Source organism: Petromyzon marinus, chromosome 84 (assembly GCF_048934315.1).
Source record: "Petromyzon marinus isolate PM22_M1 ecotype Great Lakes invasive population chromosome 84, UKy_Petmar_22M1.pri1.0, whole genome shotgun sequence".
Lineage (NCBI taxonomy): Eukaryota > Metazoa > Chordata > Hyperoartia > Petromyzontiformes > Petromyzontidae > Petromyzon > Petromyzon marinus.
The window spans coordinates 781,234-801,315 of NC_133749.1; the positions used below are offsets into that span (position 1 = coordinate 781,234).

General features: G+C 56.2%; 1 protein-coding gene across 5 annotated transcripts in view; it reads left to right on the forward strand.

The window, feature by feature from the left end:
* Positions 1-17,538, forward strand: part of PPP4C (protein phosphatase 4 catalytic subunit) — a 29,349-nt gene extending 11,811 nt beyond the window's left edge. For all 5 annotated transcript variants that reach the window (XM_076057695.1, XM_076057694.1, XM_032944006.2 and 2 more), the window contains 5 exons: positions 1,938-2,039; positions 7,810-7,983; positions 13,132-13,258; positions 15,033-15,222; positions 17,371-17,538. In XM_076057695.1, coding sequence (XP_075913810.1) covers positions 1,938-2,039; positions 7,810-7,983; positions 13,132-13,258; positions 15,033-15,222; positions 17,371-17,500 — 723 coding nt within the window. In that variant the 3' untranslated portion in view covers positions 17,501-17,538. The remainder of the gene's footprint in view (positions 1-1,937; positions 2,040-7,809; positions 7,984-13,131; positions 13,259-15,032; positions 15,223-17,370) is intronic.
* The last annotated feature ends 2,544 nt before the right edge of the window (positions 17,539-20,082 follow it).

The window sequence follows — 20,082 nt, forward strand, 5'->3', positions numbered from 1 at the left end:
CCCCCCGTGTCTCCCCGCGTGTCTCTCCCCCCGTGTCTCCCCGTGTCTCTCTCCCCCCGTGTCTCTCCCCCCGTCTCTCACCGCGTGTCTCCCCGTGTCTCCCCGTGTCTCACCGCGTGTCTCCCCGTGTCTCACTGCGTGTCTCACCGCGTGTCTCACTGCGTGTCTCCCCGTGTCTCACTGCGTGTCTCACCGCGTTTCTCACCGCGTGTCTCACTGCGTGTCTCCCCGTGTCTCACTGCGTGTCTCCCCGTGTCTCACTGCGTGTCTCCCCGTGTCTCCCCGTGTCTCACTGCGTGTCTCCCCGTGTCTCTCCCTGCGTGTCTCCCCGTGTCTCACTGCATGTCTCACTGCGTGTCTCACTGCGTGTCTCCCCGTGTCTCTCCCTGCGTGTCTCACCCCGTGTCTCACTGCGTGTCTCACTGCGTGTCTCCCCGTGTCTCTCCCTGCGTGTCTCACCCCGTGTCTCACTGCGTGTCTCACTGCGTGTCTCCCCGTGTCTCTCACCGCGTGTCTCACTGCGTGTCTCCCCGTGTCTCACTGCGTGTCTCCCCGTGTCTCTCCCTGCATGTCTCCCCGTGTCTCACTGCGTGTCTCACTGCGTGTCTCACTGCGTGTCTCACTGCGTGTCTCACCGCGTGTCTCACTGCGTGTCTCACCGCGTGTCTCACTGCGTGTCTCACCGCGTGTCTCACCGCGTGTCTCACTGCGTGTCTCACTGCGTGTCTCACTGCGTGTCTCCCCGTGTCTCTCCCTGCGTGTCTCACTGCGTGTCTCCCCGTGTCTCACTGCGTGTCTCCGCGTGTCTCACTGCGTGTCTCACCGCGTGTCTCACCGCGTGTCTCTCTCCCCGTGTCTCTCTCCCCGTGTCTCTCCCCGTGTCTCTCCCCGTGTCTCTCCCCGTGTCTCTCCCCGTGTCTCCCCACGTCTCTCCCCGCGTCTCTCCCCCCGTGTCTCTCCCCTCGTGTCTCACCGTGTCTCCGTGTCTCACCGTGTCTCTCCCCTCGTGTCTCTCCCCTCGTGTCTCACCGTGTCTCTGTGTCTCCCCGTGTCTCTCTGCTGTGTCTCCCCGCGTGTCTCCCCGCGTGTCTCACCGTGTGTCTCCCCGTGTCTCTCTCCTGTGTCTCCGTGTCTCACCGTGTGTCTCACCGCGTGTCTCCCCGTGTGTCTCCCCGCGTGTCTCACCGTGTCTCCCCGCGTGTCTCACCGTGTCTCTCCCCGTGTCTCCCCGCGTGTCTCCCCGTGTCTCCCCGTGTCTCCCCGTGTCTCCCCGCGTGTCTCACCGTGTCTCCCCGCGTGTCTCTCACCGTGTGTCTCACCGTGTGTCTCACCGTGTCTCTCCCCGTGTCTCCCCGCGTGTCTCCCCGCGTGTCTCCCCCCGTGTCTCCCCCCGTGTCTCTCCCCGCGTGTCTCCCCGCGTGTCTCCCCGCGTGTCTCTCCCCGTGTCTCCCCGCGTGTCTCCCCGCGTGTCTCCCCGCGTGTCTCCCCGCGTGTCTCTCCCCGTGTCTCTCTCCCCGTGTCTCTCTCCGCGTCTCCCCCGCGTCTCTCCCCTCGTGTCTCACCGTGTCTCCGTGTCTCTCCGCGTCTCACCCCTCGTGTCTCTCCCCGTGTCTCTCTTCCCGTGTCTCTCTCCCCGTGTCTCACCGTGTCTCACCGTGTCTCTCTCCCCGTGTCTCTCTCCCCGTGTCTCTCCCCGTGTCTCTCCCCGTGTCTCTCCCCGTGTCTCTCCCCGTGTCTCTCCCCGTGTCTCTCCCCGTGTCTCACCGTGTGTCTCACCGTGTGTCTCACCGTGTGTCTCTCTGTGTCTCACCGTGTCTCACCGTGTGTCTCACCGTGTGTCTCACCGTGTCTCTCTCCCCGTGTCTCACTGTGTCTCACCGTGTGTCTCCGTGTCTCCCCGTGTCTCACTCCCCGTGTCTCACCGCGTGTCTCCGCAGGTGGGAGGAGATGTCCCCGACACCAACTATCTCTTCATGGGGGACTTTGTCGACCGCGGATTCTACAGCGTGGAAACTTTCCTACTCCTACTCGCGCTCAAGGTGAGTGGAGCACCTCACCACCACGCTCACCACCTCGCTCACCACCTCGCTCACCACCTTGCTCACCCACTCGCTCACCACCTCGCTCACCCACTCGCTCACCACCACGCTCACCACCTCGCTCACCCACTCGCTCACCACCACGCTCACCCACTCGCTCACCACCTCGCTCACCACCTCGCTCACCATCCCACTCGCTCACCACCACCCTCACCACAACGCTCACCATCCCGCTCACTCACCATCCCACTCACCCACTCGCTCACCACCTCGCTCACCACCTCGCTCACCATCCCACTCACCCACTCGCTCACCACCACCCTCACCACCACGCTCGCCATTTCGCTCACTCACCATCCCACTCACCCACTCGCTCACCACCACGCTCACCCACTCGCTTCCCACCTCGCTCACCCACTCGCTCACCACCTCGCTCACCCACTCGCTCACCACCACGCTCACCACCACGCTCACTCACCATCCCACTCACCCACTCGCTCACCATCACGCTCACCCACTCGCTCACCACCACGCTCACCACCACGCTCACCACCACGCTCACCACCACGCTCACCACCTCGCTCACCCACTCGCTCAACACCACGCTCACCAACTCGCTCACCACCACGCTCACCACCTCGCTCACCACCTCGCTCACCACCTCGCTCACCACCACGCTCACCATCCCACTCATCCACTCGCTCACCACCACCCTCACCACCACGCTCGCCATCCCGCTCACCACCACGCTCACTCACCATCCCACTCACCCACTCGCTCACCACCACGCTCACCACCTCGCTCACCATCCTCCTCACCCACTCGCTCACCCACTCGCTCACCCACTCGCTCACCACCTCGCTCACCACCTCGCTCACCCACTTGCTCACCCACTTGCTCACCCACTCGCTCACCACCTCGCTCACCATTTCACTCACCCACTAGCTCACCACCACGCTCACCACCTCGCTCACCACCTCGCTCACCCACTCGCTCACCACCTCGCTCACCACCTTGCTCACCATCCCACTTACCCACTCGCTCACCACCACGCTCACAACTACGCTCACCACCTCGCTCACCACCACGCTCTCCCACTCGCTCACCACCAGGCTCACCAGCTCGCTCACCCACTCGCTCACCACCTCGCTCACCATCCCACTCACCAACTCGCTCACCACCACCCTCACCACCTCGCTCACCATCCCGCTCATCCACTCGCTCACCACCACTCTCACCATCCCACTCACCATCCCACTCACCCACTCGCTCACCACCACCCTCACCACCACGCTCACCATCCCACTCACCCACTCACTCGCTCACCACCACGCTCACTACCATGCTCACCACCTCGCTCACCACCACGCTCACCATCACGCTCACCACCACCCTCACCACCACGCTCACCATCCCACTCACCCACTCGCTCACCACCACCCTCACCACCACGCTCACCATTCCACTCACCCACTCACTCACCACCACGCTCACCACCACGCTCACCACCACGCTCACCCACTCTAATCCCTCCCTAATCTCTCTCTAATCTCTCTCTAATCTCTCTCTAATCTCTCTCTAATCTCTCTCTAATCTCTCTCTAATCTCTCCCTAATCTCTCTCTCTAATCTCTCCCCCTAATCTCTCTCCCTAAACTCTCCCTAATCTCTCTCTAATCTCTCCCTAATCTCTCTCTAATCTCTCCCTAAACTCTCCCTAATCTCTCAACTCTCTCTAATCTTTCCCTAATCTCTCTCTAAACTCTCTAAACCTCCCTAAACTCTCTCTAAACTCTCTCTAAACTCTCTCTAAACTCTCTCTAAACTCTCTCTAATCTCTCTCTAATCTCTCTCTAATCTCTCTCTAATCTCTCTCTAATCTCTCCCTAATCTCTCTCCCTAATCTCTCTCCCTAATCTCTCTCCCTAATCTCTCTCCCTAATCTCTCTCCCGAATCTCTCTCTAATCTCTCTCTAATCTCTCTCTAATCTCTCCCTAATCTCTCTCTCTAATCTCTCCCCCTAATCTCTCTCCCTAAACTCTCCCTAATCTCTCTCTAATCTCTCCCTAATCTCTCTCTAATCTCTCCCTAAACTCTCCCTAATCTCTCAACTCTCTCTAATCTTTCCCTAATCTCTCTCTAAACTCTCTAAACCTCCCTAAACTCTCTCTAAACTCTCTCTAAACTCTCTCTAAACTCTCTCTAAACTCTCTCTAATCTCTCTCTAATCTCTCTCTAATCTCTCTCTAATCTCTCTCTAATCTCTCTCTAATCTCTCCCTAAACTCTCCCTAAACTCTCTCTCTCTAATCTCTCTCTAATCTCCCTAAACGCTCTCTAAACTCTCTCTAATCTCTCAACTCTCCCTAATCTCTCTAATCTCTCTCTATCCCTAATCTCCCTAATCTCCCTAAACTCTCTCTAATCTCTCCCTAATCTCTCTCTAATCTCTCTCCCTAACCTCTCTCCCTAACCTCTCTCACTAACCTCTCTCCCTAACCTCTCTCTCCCTAACCTCTCTCCCTAACCTCTCCCCCCTAACCTCTCTCCCTAACCTCTCCCCCCTAACCTCTCCTCCCTAACCTCTCTCCCTAACCTCTCTCCCTAACCTCTCTCTCCCTAACCTCTCTCCCCCTAACCTCTCTCTCCTCCTCCCTAACCTCTCTCCCTAACCTCTCCTCCCTAACCTCTCCTCCCTAACCTCTCTCCCTAACCTCTCTCTCCCTAACCTCTCTCTCCCTAACCTCTCTCCTCCCTAACCTCTCTCCCCCCTAACCTCTCTCCCTCCCTAACCTCTCTCTCCTCCTCCCTAACCTCCCTCCCTAACCTCTCTCTCCTCCTCCTCCCTAACCTCTCTCCCTAACCTCTCCTCCCTAACCTCTCCTCCCTAACCTCTCTCCCTAACCTCTCCCTCCCTAACCTCTCTCCCCCCTAACCTCTCTCCCTCCCTAACCTCTCGCCCCCCTAACCTCTCTCTCCTCCTCCCTAACCTCCCTCCCTAACCTCTCTCTCCTCCTCCTCCCTAACCTCTCTCCCTAACCTCTCCTCCCTAACCTCTCTCTCCCTAACCTCTCTCTCCCTAACCTCTCTCCTCCCTAACCTCTCTCCTCCCTCCCTAACCTCTCTCTCCCTCCCTAACCTCTCTCTCCCCTCTCCCTAACCTCTCTAATCTCTCCCGCTGTAGGTGCGCTACCCGGACCGCATCACGCTGATTCGTGGTAACCACGAGTCCCGTCAAATCACCCAGGTCTACTCTGTCTCTAATCTCTCTCTAATCTCTCTCTAATCTCTCCCGCTGCAGGTCCGCTACCCGGACCGCATCACGCTGATTCGTGGTAACCACGAGTCCCGTCAAATCACCCAGGTCTACTCTGTCTCTAATCTCTCTCTAATCTCTCTCTAATCTCTCCCGCTGCAGGTCCGCTACCCGGACCGCATCACGCTGATTCGTGGTAACCACGAGTCCCGTCAAATCACCCAGGTCTACTCTGTCTCTAATCTCTCTCTAATCTCTCTCTAATCTCTCTCTCTAATCTCTCTAATCTCTCCCGCTGCAGGTCCGCTACCCGGACCGCATCACGCTGATTCGTGGTAACCACGAGTCCCGTCAAATCACCCAGGTCTACTCTGTCTCTAATCTCTCTCTAATCTCTCTCTAAACTCTCTCTAATCTCTCTATAAACTCTCTCTAATCTCTCCCGCTGCAGGTCCGCTACCCGGACCGCATCACGCTGATTCGTGGTAACCACGAGTCCCGTCAAATCACCCAGGTCTACTTTGTCTCTAATCTCTCTCTAATCTCTCTCTAATCTCTCTCTCTAATCTCTCTCTCTAATCTCTCTAATCTCTCCCGCTGCAGGTCCGCTACCCGGACCGCATCACGCTGATTCGTGGTAACCACGAGTCCCGTCAAATCACCCAGGTCTACTCTGTCTCTAATCTCTCTCTAATCTCTCTCTAATCTCTCCCTAATCTCTCTAATCTCTCCCGCTGCAGGTCCGCTACCCGGACCGCATCACGCTGATTCGTGGTAACCACGAGTCCCGTCAAATCACCCAGGTCTACTCTGTCTCTAATCTCTCTCTAATCTCTCTCTAAACTCTCTCTAATCTCTCTCTAAACTCTCTCTAATCTCTCCCGCTGCAGGTCCGCTACCCGGACCGCATCACGCTGATTCGTGGTAACCACGAGTCCCGTCAAATCACCCAGGTCTACTTTGTCTCTAATCTCTCTCTAATCTCTCTCTCTAATCTCTCTCTCTAATCTCTCTAATCTCTCCCGCTGCAGGTCCGCTACCCGGACCGCATCACGCTGATTCGTGGTAACCACGAGTCCCGTCAAATCACCCAGGTCTACTCTGTCTCTAATCTCTCTAATCTCTCTCTAAACTCTCTCTAATCTCTCTCTAAACTCTCTCTAATCTCTCCCGCTGCAGGTCCGCTACCCGGACCGCATCACGCTGATTCGTGGTAACCACGAGTCCCGTCAAATCACCCAGGTCTACTTTGTCTCTAATCTCTCTCTAATCTCTCTCTAATCTCTCTCTCTAATCTCTCTCTCTAATCTCTCTAATCTCTCCCGCTGCAGGTCCGCTACCCGGACCGCATCACGCTGATTCGTGGTAACCACGAGTCCCGTCAAATCACCCAGGTCTACTCTGTCTCTAATCTCTCTCTAATCTCTCTCTAAACTCTCTCTCTAAACTCTCCCTAAACTCTCTCTAATCTCTCTCTAATTTCTCCCTAATCTCTCTAATCTCTCCCACTGCAGGTCCGCTACCCGGACCGCATCACGCTGATTCGTGGTAACCACGAGTCCCGTCAAATCACCCAGGTCTACTCTGTCTCTAATCTCTCTCTAATCTCTCTCTAATCTCTCTCTAATCTCTCCCTAACCTCTCTCTAATCTCTCTCTAATCTCTCTCTAATCTCTCTCTAATCTCTCCCTAACCTCTCTAATCTCTCCCGCTGCAGGTCCGCTACCCGGACCGCATCACGCTGATTCGTGGTAACCACGAGTCCCGTCAAATCACCCAGGTCTACTTTGTCTCTAATCTCTCTCTAATCTCTCTAAACTCTCTCTAATCTCTCTCTAATCTCTCTCTAATCTCTCCCACTGCAGGTCCGCTACCCGGACCGCATCACGCTGATTCGTGGTAACCACGAGTCCCGTCAAATCACCCAGGTCTACTCTGTCTCTAATCTCTCTCTAAACTCTCTCTAATCTCTCTCTAATCTCTCTCTAATCTCTCTCTCTAATCTCTCTCTCTAATCTCTCTAATCTCTCCCGCTGCAGGTCCGCTACCCGGACCGCATCACGCTGATTCGTGGTAACCACGAGTCCCGTCAAATCACCCAGGTCTACTCTGTCTCTAATCTCTCTCTAAACTCTCTCTAATCTCTCTCTAATCTCTCTCTAACCTCTCTCTAACCTCTCTCTAATCTCTCCCGCTGCAGGTGCGCTACCCGGACCGCATCACGCTGATTCGTGGTAACCACGAGTCCCGTCAAATCACCCAGGTCTACTTTGTCTCTAATCTCTCTAATCTCTCTCTAATCTCTCTCTAAACTCTCTCTAATCTCTCCCTAATCTCTCTCTAACCTCTCTCTCTCCCGCTGCAGGTGCGCTACCCGGACCGCATCACGCTGATTCGTGGTAACCACGAGTCCCGTCAAATCACCCAGGTCTACTCTGTCTCTAATCTCTCTCTAACCTCTCTCTAAACTCTCTCTAATCTCTCTCTAATCTCTCTCTAATCTCTCCCGCTGCAGGTCCGCTACCCGGACCGCATCACGCTGATTCGTGGTAACCACGAGTCCCGTCAAATCACCCAGGTCTACGGCTTCTACGACGAGTGCCTCCGCAAGTACGGCTCCATCGCCGTGTGGCGCTACTGCACCGAGATCTTCGACTACCTCAGCCTCTCGGCCATCATCGACGGCAAGGTGCGCCGTGGGGGGGGGAGAGGGGGGGAAGACGCCGCCGGTTGTCGTCGGCGACGTCGTCGTCGTCGGCAACGTCGTCAACGTCGTCATCGTTGTCAACGTCGTTATCAACGTCGTTGACGTCGTCGTCGTCGTCATCATCAACGTCGTCATCATCAACGTCGTCATCATCAACGTCGTCACCTTCGTCAACGTCGTCACCATCGTCAACGTCGTCATCATCAACGTCGTCGTCATCAACGTCGTCATCGTCAACGTCATCGTCGTCAACGTCGTCATCGTCGTCAACGTCGTCATCGTCGTCACCTTCGTCAACGTCGTCATCGTCATCAACGTCGTCATCATCATCATCGTCATCATCATCAACGTCGTCATCGTCGTCAACGTCGTCATCGTCATCATCATCGTCAACGCCATCATCATCAACGTCGTCACCATCATCATCGTCGTCATCATCATCAACGTCGTCATCATCGTCAACGTCGTCATCATCGTCAACGTCGTCATCATCATCAACGTCGTCGTCGTCGTCAACGTCGTCATCATCAACGTCGTCGTCGTCAACGTCGTCATCATCAACGTCGTCATCGTCGTCAACGTCGTCACCTTCGTCAACGTCGTCACCATCATCGTCGTCACCATCATCATCGTCATCATCATCAACGTCGTCATCGTCGTCATCATCGTCAACGTCGTCATCATCGTGTGTGTGTGTGTGTCTACTGTGTGTGTGCCTGTGTGTGTGTGTGTATACTGTGTGTGCCGTGTGTGTACTGTGTGTGTGTACCGTGTGTGTGTGTGTGTACCGTGTGTGTGTAGCGTGTGTGTGTGTGTGTGTACCGTGTGTACCGTGTGTGTGTAGCGTGTGTGTGTGTGTACCGTGTGTGTGTGTGTGTGTACCGTGTGTGTGTAGCGTGTGTGTGTGTGTACCGTGTGTGTGTAGCGTGTGTGTGTGTGTACCGTGTGTGTGTAGCGTGTGTGTGTGTGTACCGTGTGTGTGTGTGTACCGTGTGTGTGTACCGTGTGTGTACTGTGTGTGTGTACTGTGTGTGTGTGTACTGTGTGTGCCGTGTGTGTGTGTGCCGTGTGTGTGTGTGTGTACCGTGTGTGTGTAGCGTGTGTGTGTGTGTGTACTGTGTGTGTGTAGCGTGTGTGTGTGTGTAGCGTGTGTGTGTGTAGCGTGTGTGTGTGTACCGTGTGTGTGTAGCGTGTGTGTGTGTACCGTGTGTGTGTAGCGTGTGTGTGTGTGTACCGTGTGTGTGTACCGTGTGTGTGTACTGTGTGTGTGTGCCGTGTGTGTGTGTGCCGTGTGTGTGTACCGTGTGTGTGTGTGTGCCGTGTGTGTGTGTGCCATGTGTGTGTGTGCCGTGTGTGTGTGTGCCGTGTGTGTGTGTACCGTGTGTGTGTGTGTGTACCGTGTGTGTGTGTGTATATACTGTGTGTGCCGTGTGTGTACTGTGTGTGTGTACCGTGTGTGTGTGTGTGTACCGTGTGTGTGTAGCGTGTGTACCGTGTGTGTGTAGCGTGTGTGTGTAGCGTGTGTGTGTGTACCGTGTGTGTGTAGCGTGTGTGTGTGTGTGTGTACCGTGTGTGTACTGTGTGTGTGTACTGTGTGTGCCGTGTACTGTGTGTGCCGTGTGTGTGTGTACCGTGTGTGTGTGTGTACCGTGTGTGTGTGTGTACCGTGTGTGTGTGTGTACCGTGTGTGTGTGTGTACCGTGTGTGTGTGTGTACCGTGTGTGTGTACCGTGTGTGTGTACCGTGTGTGTGTGTGTACTGTGTGTGTACCGTGTGTGTGTACCGTGTGTGTGTGCCGTGTGTGTGTGTGTACCGTGCGTGTGTGTGTGTGCCGTGCGTGTGTGTGTGTATTGTGCGTGTGTGTGTGTACTGTGTGTACTGTGTGTGTGTGTACTGTGTGTGTGTGTACTGTGTGTACTGTGTGTGTGTGTACTGTGTGTACTGTGTGTGTGTGTACTGTGTGTACTGTGTGTGTGTGTACTGTGTGTACTGTGTGTGTGTGTAGTGTGTGTACTGTGTGTGTGTGTAGTGTGTGTACTGTGTGTACTGTGTAGTGTGTGTGTGTGCCGTGTGTGTGTGTGTGTACCGTGCGTGTGTGTGTGTGCCGTGCGTGTGTGTGTGTACTGTGCGTGTGTGTGTGTACTGTGTGTACTGTGTGTGTGTGTACTGTGTGTACTGTGTGTGTGTGTACTGTGTGTACTGTGTGTGTGTGTACTGTGTGTACTGTGTGTGTGTGTACTGTGTGTACTGTGTGTGTGTGTACTGTGTGTACTGTGTGTGTGTGTAGTGTGTGTACTGTGTGTGTGTGTAGTGTGTGTACTGTGTGTACTGTGTAGTGTGTGTACTGTGTGTGTGTGTGTACTGTGTGTGTGTGTGTACTGTGTGTGTGTGTACTGTGTGTGTGTGTACTGTGTGTACTGTGTGTGTGTGTACTGTGTGTACTGTGTGTACTGTGTGTGTGTGTGTACCGTGTACTGTGTGTGTGTGTACTGTGTGTGTGTGTACGTGTGTACTGTGTGTACTGTGTGTGTGTGTAGTGTGTGTACTGTGTGTGTGTGTAGTGTGTGTACTGTGTGTACTGTGTAGTGTGTGTACTGTGTGTGTGTGTACTGTGTGTGTGTGTGTACTGTGTGTGTGTGTACTGTGTGTACTGTGTGTGTGTGTACTGTGTGTACTGTGTGTACTGTGTGTGTGTACCGTGCGTGTGTGTGTACCGTGTACTGTGTGTGTGTGTACTGTGTGTGTGTGTGTACTGTGTGTACTGTGTGTGTGTGTACTGTGTGTACTGTGTGTGTGTGTACTGTGTGTGTGTACCGTGCGTGTGTGTGTGTGTACTGTGTGTGTGTGTACCGTGTGCGTATGTCCGTGTCGAAACGGGGGATCTTTCGTTCTGTCCACGTGTGTAACCGTGCGTGCGGACACGTGTGTAACAGTGCGTGTGTGTGTGTAACCGCGTGTAACAGCGTGTAACAGCGTGTACACGTGCGTGTTCACGTGCGTGTTCGCGCACACGCGTGTGTAACCACGCACACACACGCGTGTAACCACGTGTGTGTGTGTGTGTGTACCGTGTGTGTGTGTGTACCGTGTGTGTAACCACGTGTGTGTACCGTGTGTGTGTGTGTGTATACCGTGTGTGTGTGTGTGTACCGTGTGTGTGTGTGTGTACCGTGTGTGTGTGTGTGTACCGTGTGTGTGTGTGTGTACCGTGTGTGTGTGTGTGTACCGTGTGTGTGTGTGTGTGTACCGTGTGTGTGTGTGTGTACCGTGTGTGTGTGTGTAACCACGTGTGTGTGTGTGTAACGTGTGTGTGTGTGTAACGTGTGTGTGTGTGTACCGTGTGTGTGTGCGTGTGTACCGTGTGTGTGTGCGTGTGTACCGTGTGTGTGCGTGTGTACCGTGTGTGTGTGTGTGTACCGTGTGTGTGCGTGTGTACCGTGTGTGTGCGTGTGTAACCACGTGTGTGCGTGTGTACCGTGTGTGTGCGTGTGTACCGTGTGTGTGCGTGTGTACCGTGTGTGTGCGTGTGTACCGTGTGTGTGCGTGTGTACCGTGTGTGTGCGTGTGTACCGTGTGTGTGCGTGTGTACCGTGTGTGTGCGTGTGTGTGTGTGTGTGTAACCACGTGTGTGTGTGTGTAACCACGTGTGTGTGTGTGTGTAACCACGTGTGTGTGTGTGTGTGTAACCACGTGTGTGTGTGTGTGTGTAACCACGTGTGTGTGTGTGTGTACCCACGTGTGTGTGTAACCACGTGTGTGTGTGTGTAACCACGTGTGTGTGTGTGTGTGTAACCACGTGTGTGTGTGTGTGTAACCACGTGTGTGTGTAACCACGTGTGTGTGTGTGTACCCACGTGTGTGTAACCACGTGTGTGTGTGTGTGTAACCACGTGTGTGTGTGTGTGTAACCACGTGTGTGTGTGTGTGTAACCACGTGTGTGTGTGCGTGTGTAACCACGTGTGTGTGTGCGTGTGTAACCACGTGTGTGTGTGCGTGTGTAACCACGTGCGTGTGTAACCACGTGTGTGTGTGTGTAACCGTGTGTGTGTGTGTAACCGCGTGTGTGTGTGTGTGTACCCACGTGTGTGTGTGTGTGTAACCACGTGTGTGTGCGTGTGTAACCACGTGTGTGTGCGTGTGTAACCACGTGTGTGTGTGCGTGTGTAACCACGTGTGTGTGTGCGTGTGTAACCACGTGTGTGTGTGCGTGTGTAACCACGTGTGTGTGTGTGTGTAACCACGTGTGTGTGTGTGTGTAACCACGTGTGTGTGTGTGTGTACCCACGTGTGTGTGTACCCGTGTGTGTGTGTGTACCCACGTGTGTGTGTAACCACGTGTGTGTGCGTGTGTAACCACGTGTGTGTGTGCGTGTGTAACCACGTGTGTGTGTGCGTGTGTAACCACGTGTGTGTGTGCGTGTGTAACCACGTGTGTGTGTGTGTAACCACGTGTGTGTGTGTAACCACGTGTGTGTGTGCGTGTGTAACCACGTGTGTGTGTGTGTAACCACGTGTGTGTGCGTGTGTAACCACGTGTGTGTGTGCGTGTGTAACCACGTGTGTGTGTGCGTGTGTAACCACGTGTGTGTGTGTGTAACCACGTGTGTGTGTGTAACCACGTGTGTGTGTGCGTGTGTAACCACGTGTGTGTGTGCGTGTGTAACCACGTGTGTGTGCGTGTGTAACCACGTGTGTGTGTGCGTGTGTAACCACGTGTGTGTGTGCGTGTGTAACCACGTGTGTGTGTGCGTGTGTAACCACGTGTGTGTGTGTGTGTAACCACGTGTGTGTGTGTGTGTAACCACGTGTGTGTGTGTGTGTACCCACGTGTGTGTGTGTGTACCCGTGTGTGTGTGTGTACCCACGTGTGTGTGTAACCACGTGTGTGTGCGTGTGTAACCACGTGTGTGTGTGCGTGTGTAACCACGTGTGTGTGTGCGTGTGTAACCACGTGTGTGTGTGTGTGTGTGTAACCACGTGTGTGTGTGTGTGTGTAACCACGTGTGTGTGTGTGTAACCACGTGTGTGTGTGTGTGTGTACCGTGTGTGTGTGTAACCACGTGTGTGTGTGTGTGTGTAACCACGTGTGTGTGTGTGTAACCACGTGTGTGTGTGTGCGTGTGCTCCAGATCTTCTGCGTGCACGGAGGGCTGTCGCCGTCCATCCAGACGCTGGACCAGATCCGTACCATCGACCGTAAGCAGGAGGTGCCACACGACGGGCCAATGTGTGACCTCCTGTGGTCCGATCCAGAGGGTACTGCACGTGCCGCTGGCACGCACCCTAACACACACACACACACACCCAAACACACACACACCCTAACACACACACACACACACACCCTACCACACACACACCCAAACACACACACACACACACACCCTACCACACACACCCTAACACACACACACCCTAACACACACACACACACCCTACCACACACACACCCTACCACACACACACACACCCTAACACACACACACCCTAACACACACACACACACACACCCTACCACACACACACCCTACCACACACACACACACACCCTACCACACACACACCCTAACACACACACACACACCCTAACACACACACACACACACCCTACCACACACACACCCTAACACACACACACACACACACACCCTACCACACACACACCCAAACACACACACACACACACACCCTGCCACACACACACCCTAACACACACACACACACACCCTAACACACACACACCCAAACACACACACACCCTAACACACACACACCCTAACACACACACACACACACACCCTACCACACACACACCCAAACACACACACACACACACACCCTACCACACACACACCCTAACACACACACACACACACACCCTACCACACACACACCCTAACACACACACACACACACACACCCTACCACACACACACCCTAACACACACACACGTGTGTGTGTGTGTCACACACCCTACCACACACACACACGTGTGGGGGTGTGTGTGTGTGTCACACCCTACCACACACACACACACGTGTGTGTGTGTGTGTGTCACACACCCTACCACACACACACACACACGTGTGGGTGTGTGTGTGTGTGTGTGTGTCACACCCTACCACACACACACACACGTGTGTGTGTGTGTGTGTCACACACCCTACCACACACACACACACACACGTGTGGGGGTGTGTGTGTGTGTCACACCCTACCACACACACACACACGTGTGTGTGTGTGTGTGTCACACACCCTACCACACACACACACACACGTGTGGGTGTGTGTGTGTGTGTGTCACACACCCTACTACACACACACACACGTGTGGGGGTGTGTGTGTGTGTCACACCCTACCACACACACACACACGTGTGTGTGTGTGTGTGTGTCACACACCCTACCACACACACCCACGTGTGTGTCACACCCTACCCACGTGTGTCACACCCCCTACCACCCACGTGTGTGTCACACCCCCTACCACCCACACCCACGTGTGTGTCACCCCCTACCCACGTGTGTGTCACACCCCCTACCACCCACACCCACGTGTGTCACACCCCCTACCACCCACGTGTGTGTCACACCCCCTACCACCCACACCCACGTGTGTCACACCCCCTACCACCCACACCCACGTGTGTGTCTCTCCCCGTGTTTATCCCCCGTGTCTCTCCCCGTGTCTCTCCCCGTGGTGTGTGACCGCGTCGGGCTGGCTACCTGTCTGTGTGTCTCTGTGTGTGTGTCTGTGTGTGTCTCTGTGTTTAACCCCGTGTGTGTGTGTGTGTTTATGTGTGTGTGTGTCTCTGTCTATGTGTGTCTCTGTGTCTGTGTGTGTGTGTGTGTCTCTGTGTTTAACCCCGTGTGTGTGTGTCTCTGTGTGTGTGTCTGTGTGTGTCTCTGTGTTTAACCCCGTGTGTGTGTGTCTCTGTGTCTGCGTGTGTGTGTGTGTGTGTTTAACCCCGTGTGTGTGTGTGTGTCTCTGTGTGTGTTTAACCCCGTGTGTGTGTGTGTCTGCAGACACGACAGGCTGGGGCGTGTCACCCCGCGGTGCTGGCTACCTGTTTGGCAGTGACGTGGTCGCGCAGTTCAACGCGGCCAATGAGGTGGACATGATCTGTCGCGCCCACCAGCTGGTCATGGAGGGCTACAAGTGGCACTTCAACGAGACTGTCCTCACCGTCTGGTCCGCTCCCAACTACTGCTACCGGTGAGCGAGCGTGGCGCGTGTGTGTACCTGTGTGTGTGTGTGTGTACCTGTGTGTGTGTGTGCCTGTGTGTGTGTGTGTGTCTCTGTGTGTGTGTGTGTGTGTGTGTCTCTGTGTGTGTGTGTGTGCCTGTGTGTGTGTGTGTGTACCTCTGTGTGTGTGCCTCTGTGTGTGTGCCTGTGTGTGTGTGTGTGTGCCTGTGTGTGTGTGCCTGTGTGCCTGTGTGTGCCTGTGTGTGTGTGTGTGCCTGTGTGTGTGTGTGTGCCTGTGTGTGTGTGTGCCTGTGTGTGTGTGTGTGCCTGTGTGTGTGTGCGCCTGTGTGTGTGTGCGCCTGTGTGTGTGCGCCTGTGTGTGTGTGTGTGTGTGCGCCTGTGTGTGTGTGTGTGTGTGCGCCTGTGTGTGTGTGTGTGTGTGCGCCTGTGTGTGTGTGTGTGTGTGCGCCTGTGTGTGTGTGTGTGTGTGCGCCTGTGTGTGTGTGTGCCTGTGTGTGTGCGCCTGTGTGTGTGTGTGCCTGTGTGTGTGCGCCTGTGTGTGTGTGTGCCTGTGTGTGTGTGCCTGTGTGTGTGTGTGCCTGTGTGTGTGTGCCTGTGCCTGTGTGTGTGTGCCTGTGTGTGCCTGTGTGTGTGTGCCTGTGTGTGCCTGTGTGTGTGTGTCGGTGTGTGTGTGTGCGGGGAGCGATAGTGTAGCGGTTAGCGCGCTGCGCTATGAACCTGGCGACCCGGGTTCGATTCCCGCTCACGGCCAACACCAGTGACGATTATCTGAACCGGTCCCGGGCCTCCCCTAGGTCGACTCAGCCTCAAATGAGTACCTGGTGTGGTGTGTAAACATCGCCACTGGGGAGACAAAGGCGGTGGGGCGTGGTGCTGGCCACCCACCCCCTCGTGTACCGTTCCGGCCTTCATAAGTGCTCGCTAACAGCACTTGCCCCTACAGTCTGTTAAGGCTACACGGGGGATCTTTGTGTGTGGGGAGCGGTAGTGTAGTGGTTAGGGCTACGCTGCACTATGAACCTGGCATCCCAGGTTCAATTCCCGCTCACGGCCAACACCAGTGATGGCAATAATCTCAACCTGTGCCTAGGCCTCCCCTAGGTCGACTCAGCCTCAAATGAGTTACCTGGTGCGGTGAACATCGCCACCGGGGAGACAAAGGCGGCCGGGCGTGGTGCTGGCCACCCACCCCCTCGTGTGCCATAGTGTTTGCCTTCAAAGGTGCTAACGGCACTTGCCCCAACAGTCTGCTAAGGCTACGCGGGGTACCTTTGCCTTTGTTTACATGGAAATGGATCTAATTGGCAAATCTATGAGTCTGTGGCTCTCTGAGTCTATGGATTTATTGTGCAATACAGCGCTAACTGCTGTGCCACCGCTCCTCACTCACTCGCCCAGCCACAAACTCGCTTAATCACCCACTCACCGAACCACTCACACACCCACTCATTCACCCAACCACTCAACCACCCACTCACACACTCACTCACCCACTCACTCACTCACCCACCCACTCATTCACTCAACCACTCAACCACCCACTCACACACTCACTCACCCACTCACTCACCCAACCACTCACAAACCCACTCACTCACTCACCCACTCACTCACCCACCCACTCATTCACCCAACCACTCACACACTCACTCACCCATCCTTCCACTCACCCACCCACCAACCCAACCACTCACCCACCCACTCACTCATCCACTCACCCACCCACTCACTCACTCATCCACTCACCCACCCACTCACTCACCCATCCACTCACTCACCCACTCATTCACCCAACCAATCAACCACCCACCCACTCGCTCACCCACTCACCCACCCACCGACCCAACCACTCACCCACCCACCAAACCACTCGCCCAACCACTCACCCATCCACTCGCCCACCCACTCGCCCACCCACTCGCCCACCTACTCGCCCACCCACTCACCCATCCACTCATTCACCCACCCAACCACTGAACCACCCACTAACCCACCCATCCACTCACCCACCGACTCAACCACGTACCCACTCACTCACCCATCCACTCACTCACCCACCCACTCACTCACCCACCCACTAACCGCGAAGCTCCGGGGGACCTTAATAGGCGCTCGCTAACCGTACCGCCCCCCGCTCCCCTCCCCTCCCCCCACCAGGTGCGGGAACGTGGCGGCCATCCTGGAGCTGGACGAGCACCTCCAGAAGGACTTCACCATCTTTGAGGCGGCACCGCAGGAGTCACGCGGCATCCCCTCCAAAAAACCCGTGGCCGACTACTTCCTGTGACCTCACTTCCTCTCCCCCCTCCCCGCGGCGTCACTTCCTGTCTCCGCGAAGCCCAGACCCCCACCCACCCAGCCCACCCACCGTGTCACTTCCTGTGCCGCCGCCGCTGCCCCCGAGACTCCGCCCTCACCTGTGATGGCCGCGCTCCCCTCGTCCAATGACACGACGGCCTTCGACCTCATCCTCGCCCTCCGAGATCCGAACCCCCCCCTCCCCCCCCCTCTCCCCCCCCCCCTCTCCCCCCCCCCTCTCCCCCCCCCCGCCCACGTAGCCATTCCACCGAGCGTCGCGGTCGGCATCACTTCCTGTCTCCGCGCCTGTGATGCAACTTCCTGTATACAGCCCCCACCCCTTTCCTGCGATGTCACTTCCTGTCTCCACGCCCCCTTTTAATGTGATGTCATTTCCTGTCTACTCCCCTCCGTTTTATCTGTCACTTCCTGTCTCCGGACCCGCGCCCCTGTGATGTTACTCCCCCTTTTCCTGTGATGTCACTTCCTGTCTTTCCCACCCCGTATTTGTGTCACTTCCTGTCTCCAGACCCTCTTCCTGTGATGTCACTTCCTGTCTCCCACCCACCCCGTATTTTGTCTCTTCCTGTCTCCAGACCCTCTTCCCGTGATGTCACACCCCCCCTTTTCCTGTGATGTCACTTCCTGTCTCCCCCCCCACCCCGTTTTTTGTCACTTCCTGTCTCCAGACACTTCTTCCCGTGATGTCACCCCCCTCCCTTTTCCTGTGATGTCACTTCCTGTTCCGCAAGCCAGCCTCGTGACATTACTTCCTGCCTCCGACAGCCAGCCTCAGTTTCCTGTGATGTCACTTCCTGTCTACCCCTCCTTCCGGCCCTTCCACGTTCAACAACAACCACAACAACAACCACAACAACAACCACAACAACGCGGCGAATTCATTGGGGGGGTGGGGGGGGTGGCAGAAGTTGTAAAGGCGCAGGAGGCAGCCCCCCACGCTCCCCCGTTTTTATTCTGTCTTTTAAAAGGTGATAAGAACATCAATTTGCTCGTTCGTTTTAATCGGAATTCCCCTCCCCTCTAGCGCCCCCCACTGATGGAGGGCTCCCACCCACTCCCCCTACCCCCACCCACCCACTCCACTCCCCCTACCCCCACCCACCCACTCCACTCCCCCTACCCCCACCCACCCACTCCACTCCCCCTACCCCCACCCACCCACTCCACTCCCCCTACCCCCACCCACCCACTCCCCCTACACCCACACACCCACTCCCCCTACACCCACACATCCACTCCCCCTACACCCACCCACTCCCCCTACCCCCACCCACCCACTCCCCCTACCCCCACCCACCCACTCCCCCTACCCCCACCCACCCACTCCCCCTACCCCCATCCACTCCACTACCCCCACCCACCCACTCCCCCTACCCCCACCCACCCACTCCCCCTACCCACCCACCCCACTCCCTCTACCCCCACCCACCCACTCCCTCTACCCCCACCCACCCTCTGCTACAGTAGTAGTAATAATAAACCGTGAGTGTTTTTGATACCGTCGAGAAATCGCCAAAGGGGTGGCGTGGGTTGTGATGGTGGTGGGGTGGTGGTGGGGTTGTGGTGGTGGTGGGGTTGTGGTGGTGGTGGTGGGGTGGTGGTGGTGGGGTTGTTGTGGGGTTGTGGTGGTGGGGTTGTTGTGGGGTTGTGGTGGTGGGGTTGTTGTGGGGTTGTGGTGGTGGGGTTGTTGTGGGGTTGTGGTGGTGGGGTTGTGGTGGTGGGGTTGTTGTGGGGTTGTTGTGGGGTTGTGGTGGTGGGGTTGTGGTGGTGGTGGGGTTGTGGTGGTGGTGGTGGGGTTGTGGTGGTGGTGGTGGGGTTGTGGTGGTGGTGGTGGGGTTGTGGTGGTGGTGGTGGGGTTGTGGTGGTGGTGGTGGGGTTGTGGTGGTGGTGGTGGGGTTGTGGTGGTGGTGGTGGGGTTGTGGTGGTGGTGGTGGTGGGGTTGTGGTGGTGGTGGGGTTGTGGTGGTGGTGGTGGTGGTGGGGTTGTGGTGGTGGTGGTGGTGGGGTTGTTGTGGTGGTGGTGGTGGTGGGGTTGTGGTGGTGGTGGTGGTGGTGGTGGGGTTGTGGTGGTGGTGGTGGTGGTGGGGTTGTGGTGGTGGTGGTGGGGTTGTGGTGGTGGTGGTGGTGGTGGGGTTGTGGTGGTGGTGGTGGTGGTGGGGTTGTGGTGGTGGTGGTGGGGTTGTGGTGGTGGGGTTGTGGTGGTGGTGGTGGGGTTGTGGTGGTGGTGGTGGGGTTGTGGTGGTGGTGGTGGGGTTGTGGTGGTGGTGGTGGGGTTGTGGTGGTGGTGGTGGGGTTGTGGTGGTGGTGGTGGGGTTGTGGTGGTGGTGGTGGGGTTGTGGTGGTGGTGGTGGGGTTGTGGTGGTGGGGTTGTGGTGGTGGGGTTGTGGTGGTGGTGGTGGGGTTGTGGTGGTGGTGGTGGGGTTGTGGTGGTGGTGGTGGGGTTGTGGTGGTGGTGGTGGGGTTGTGGTGGTGGTGGTGGGGTTGTGGTGGTGGTGGTGGGGTTGTGGTGGTGGTGGTGGGGTTGTGGTGGTGGTGGTGGGGTTGTGGTGGT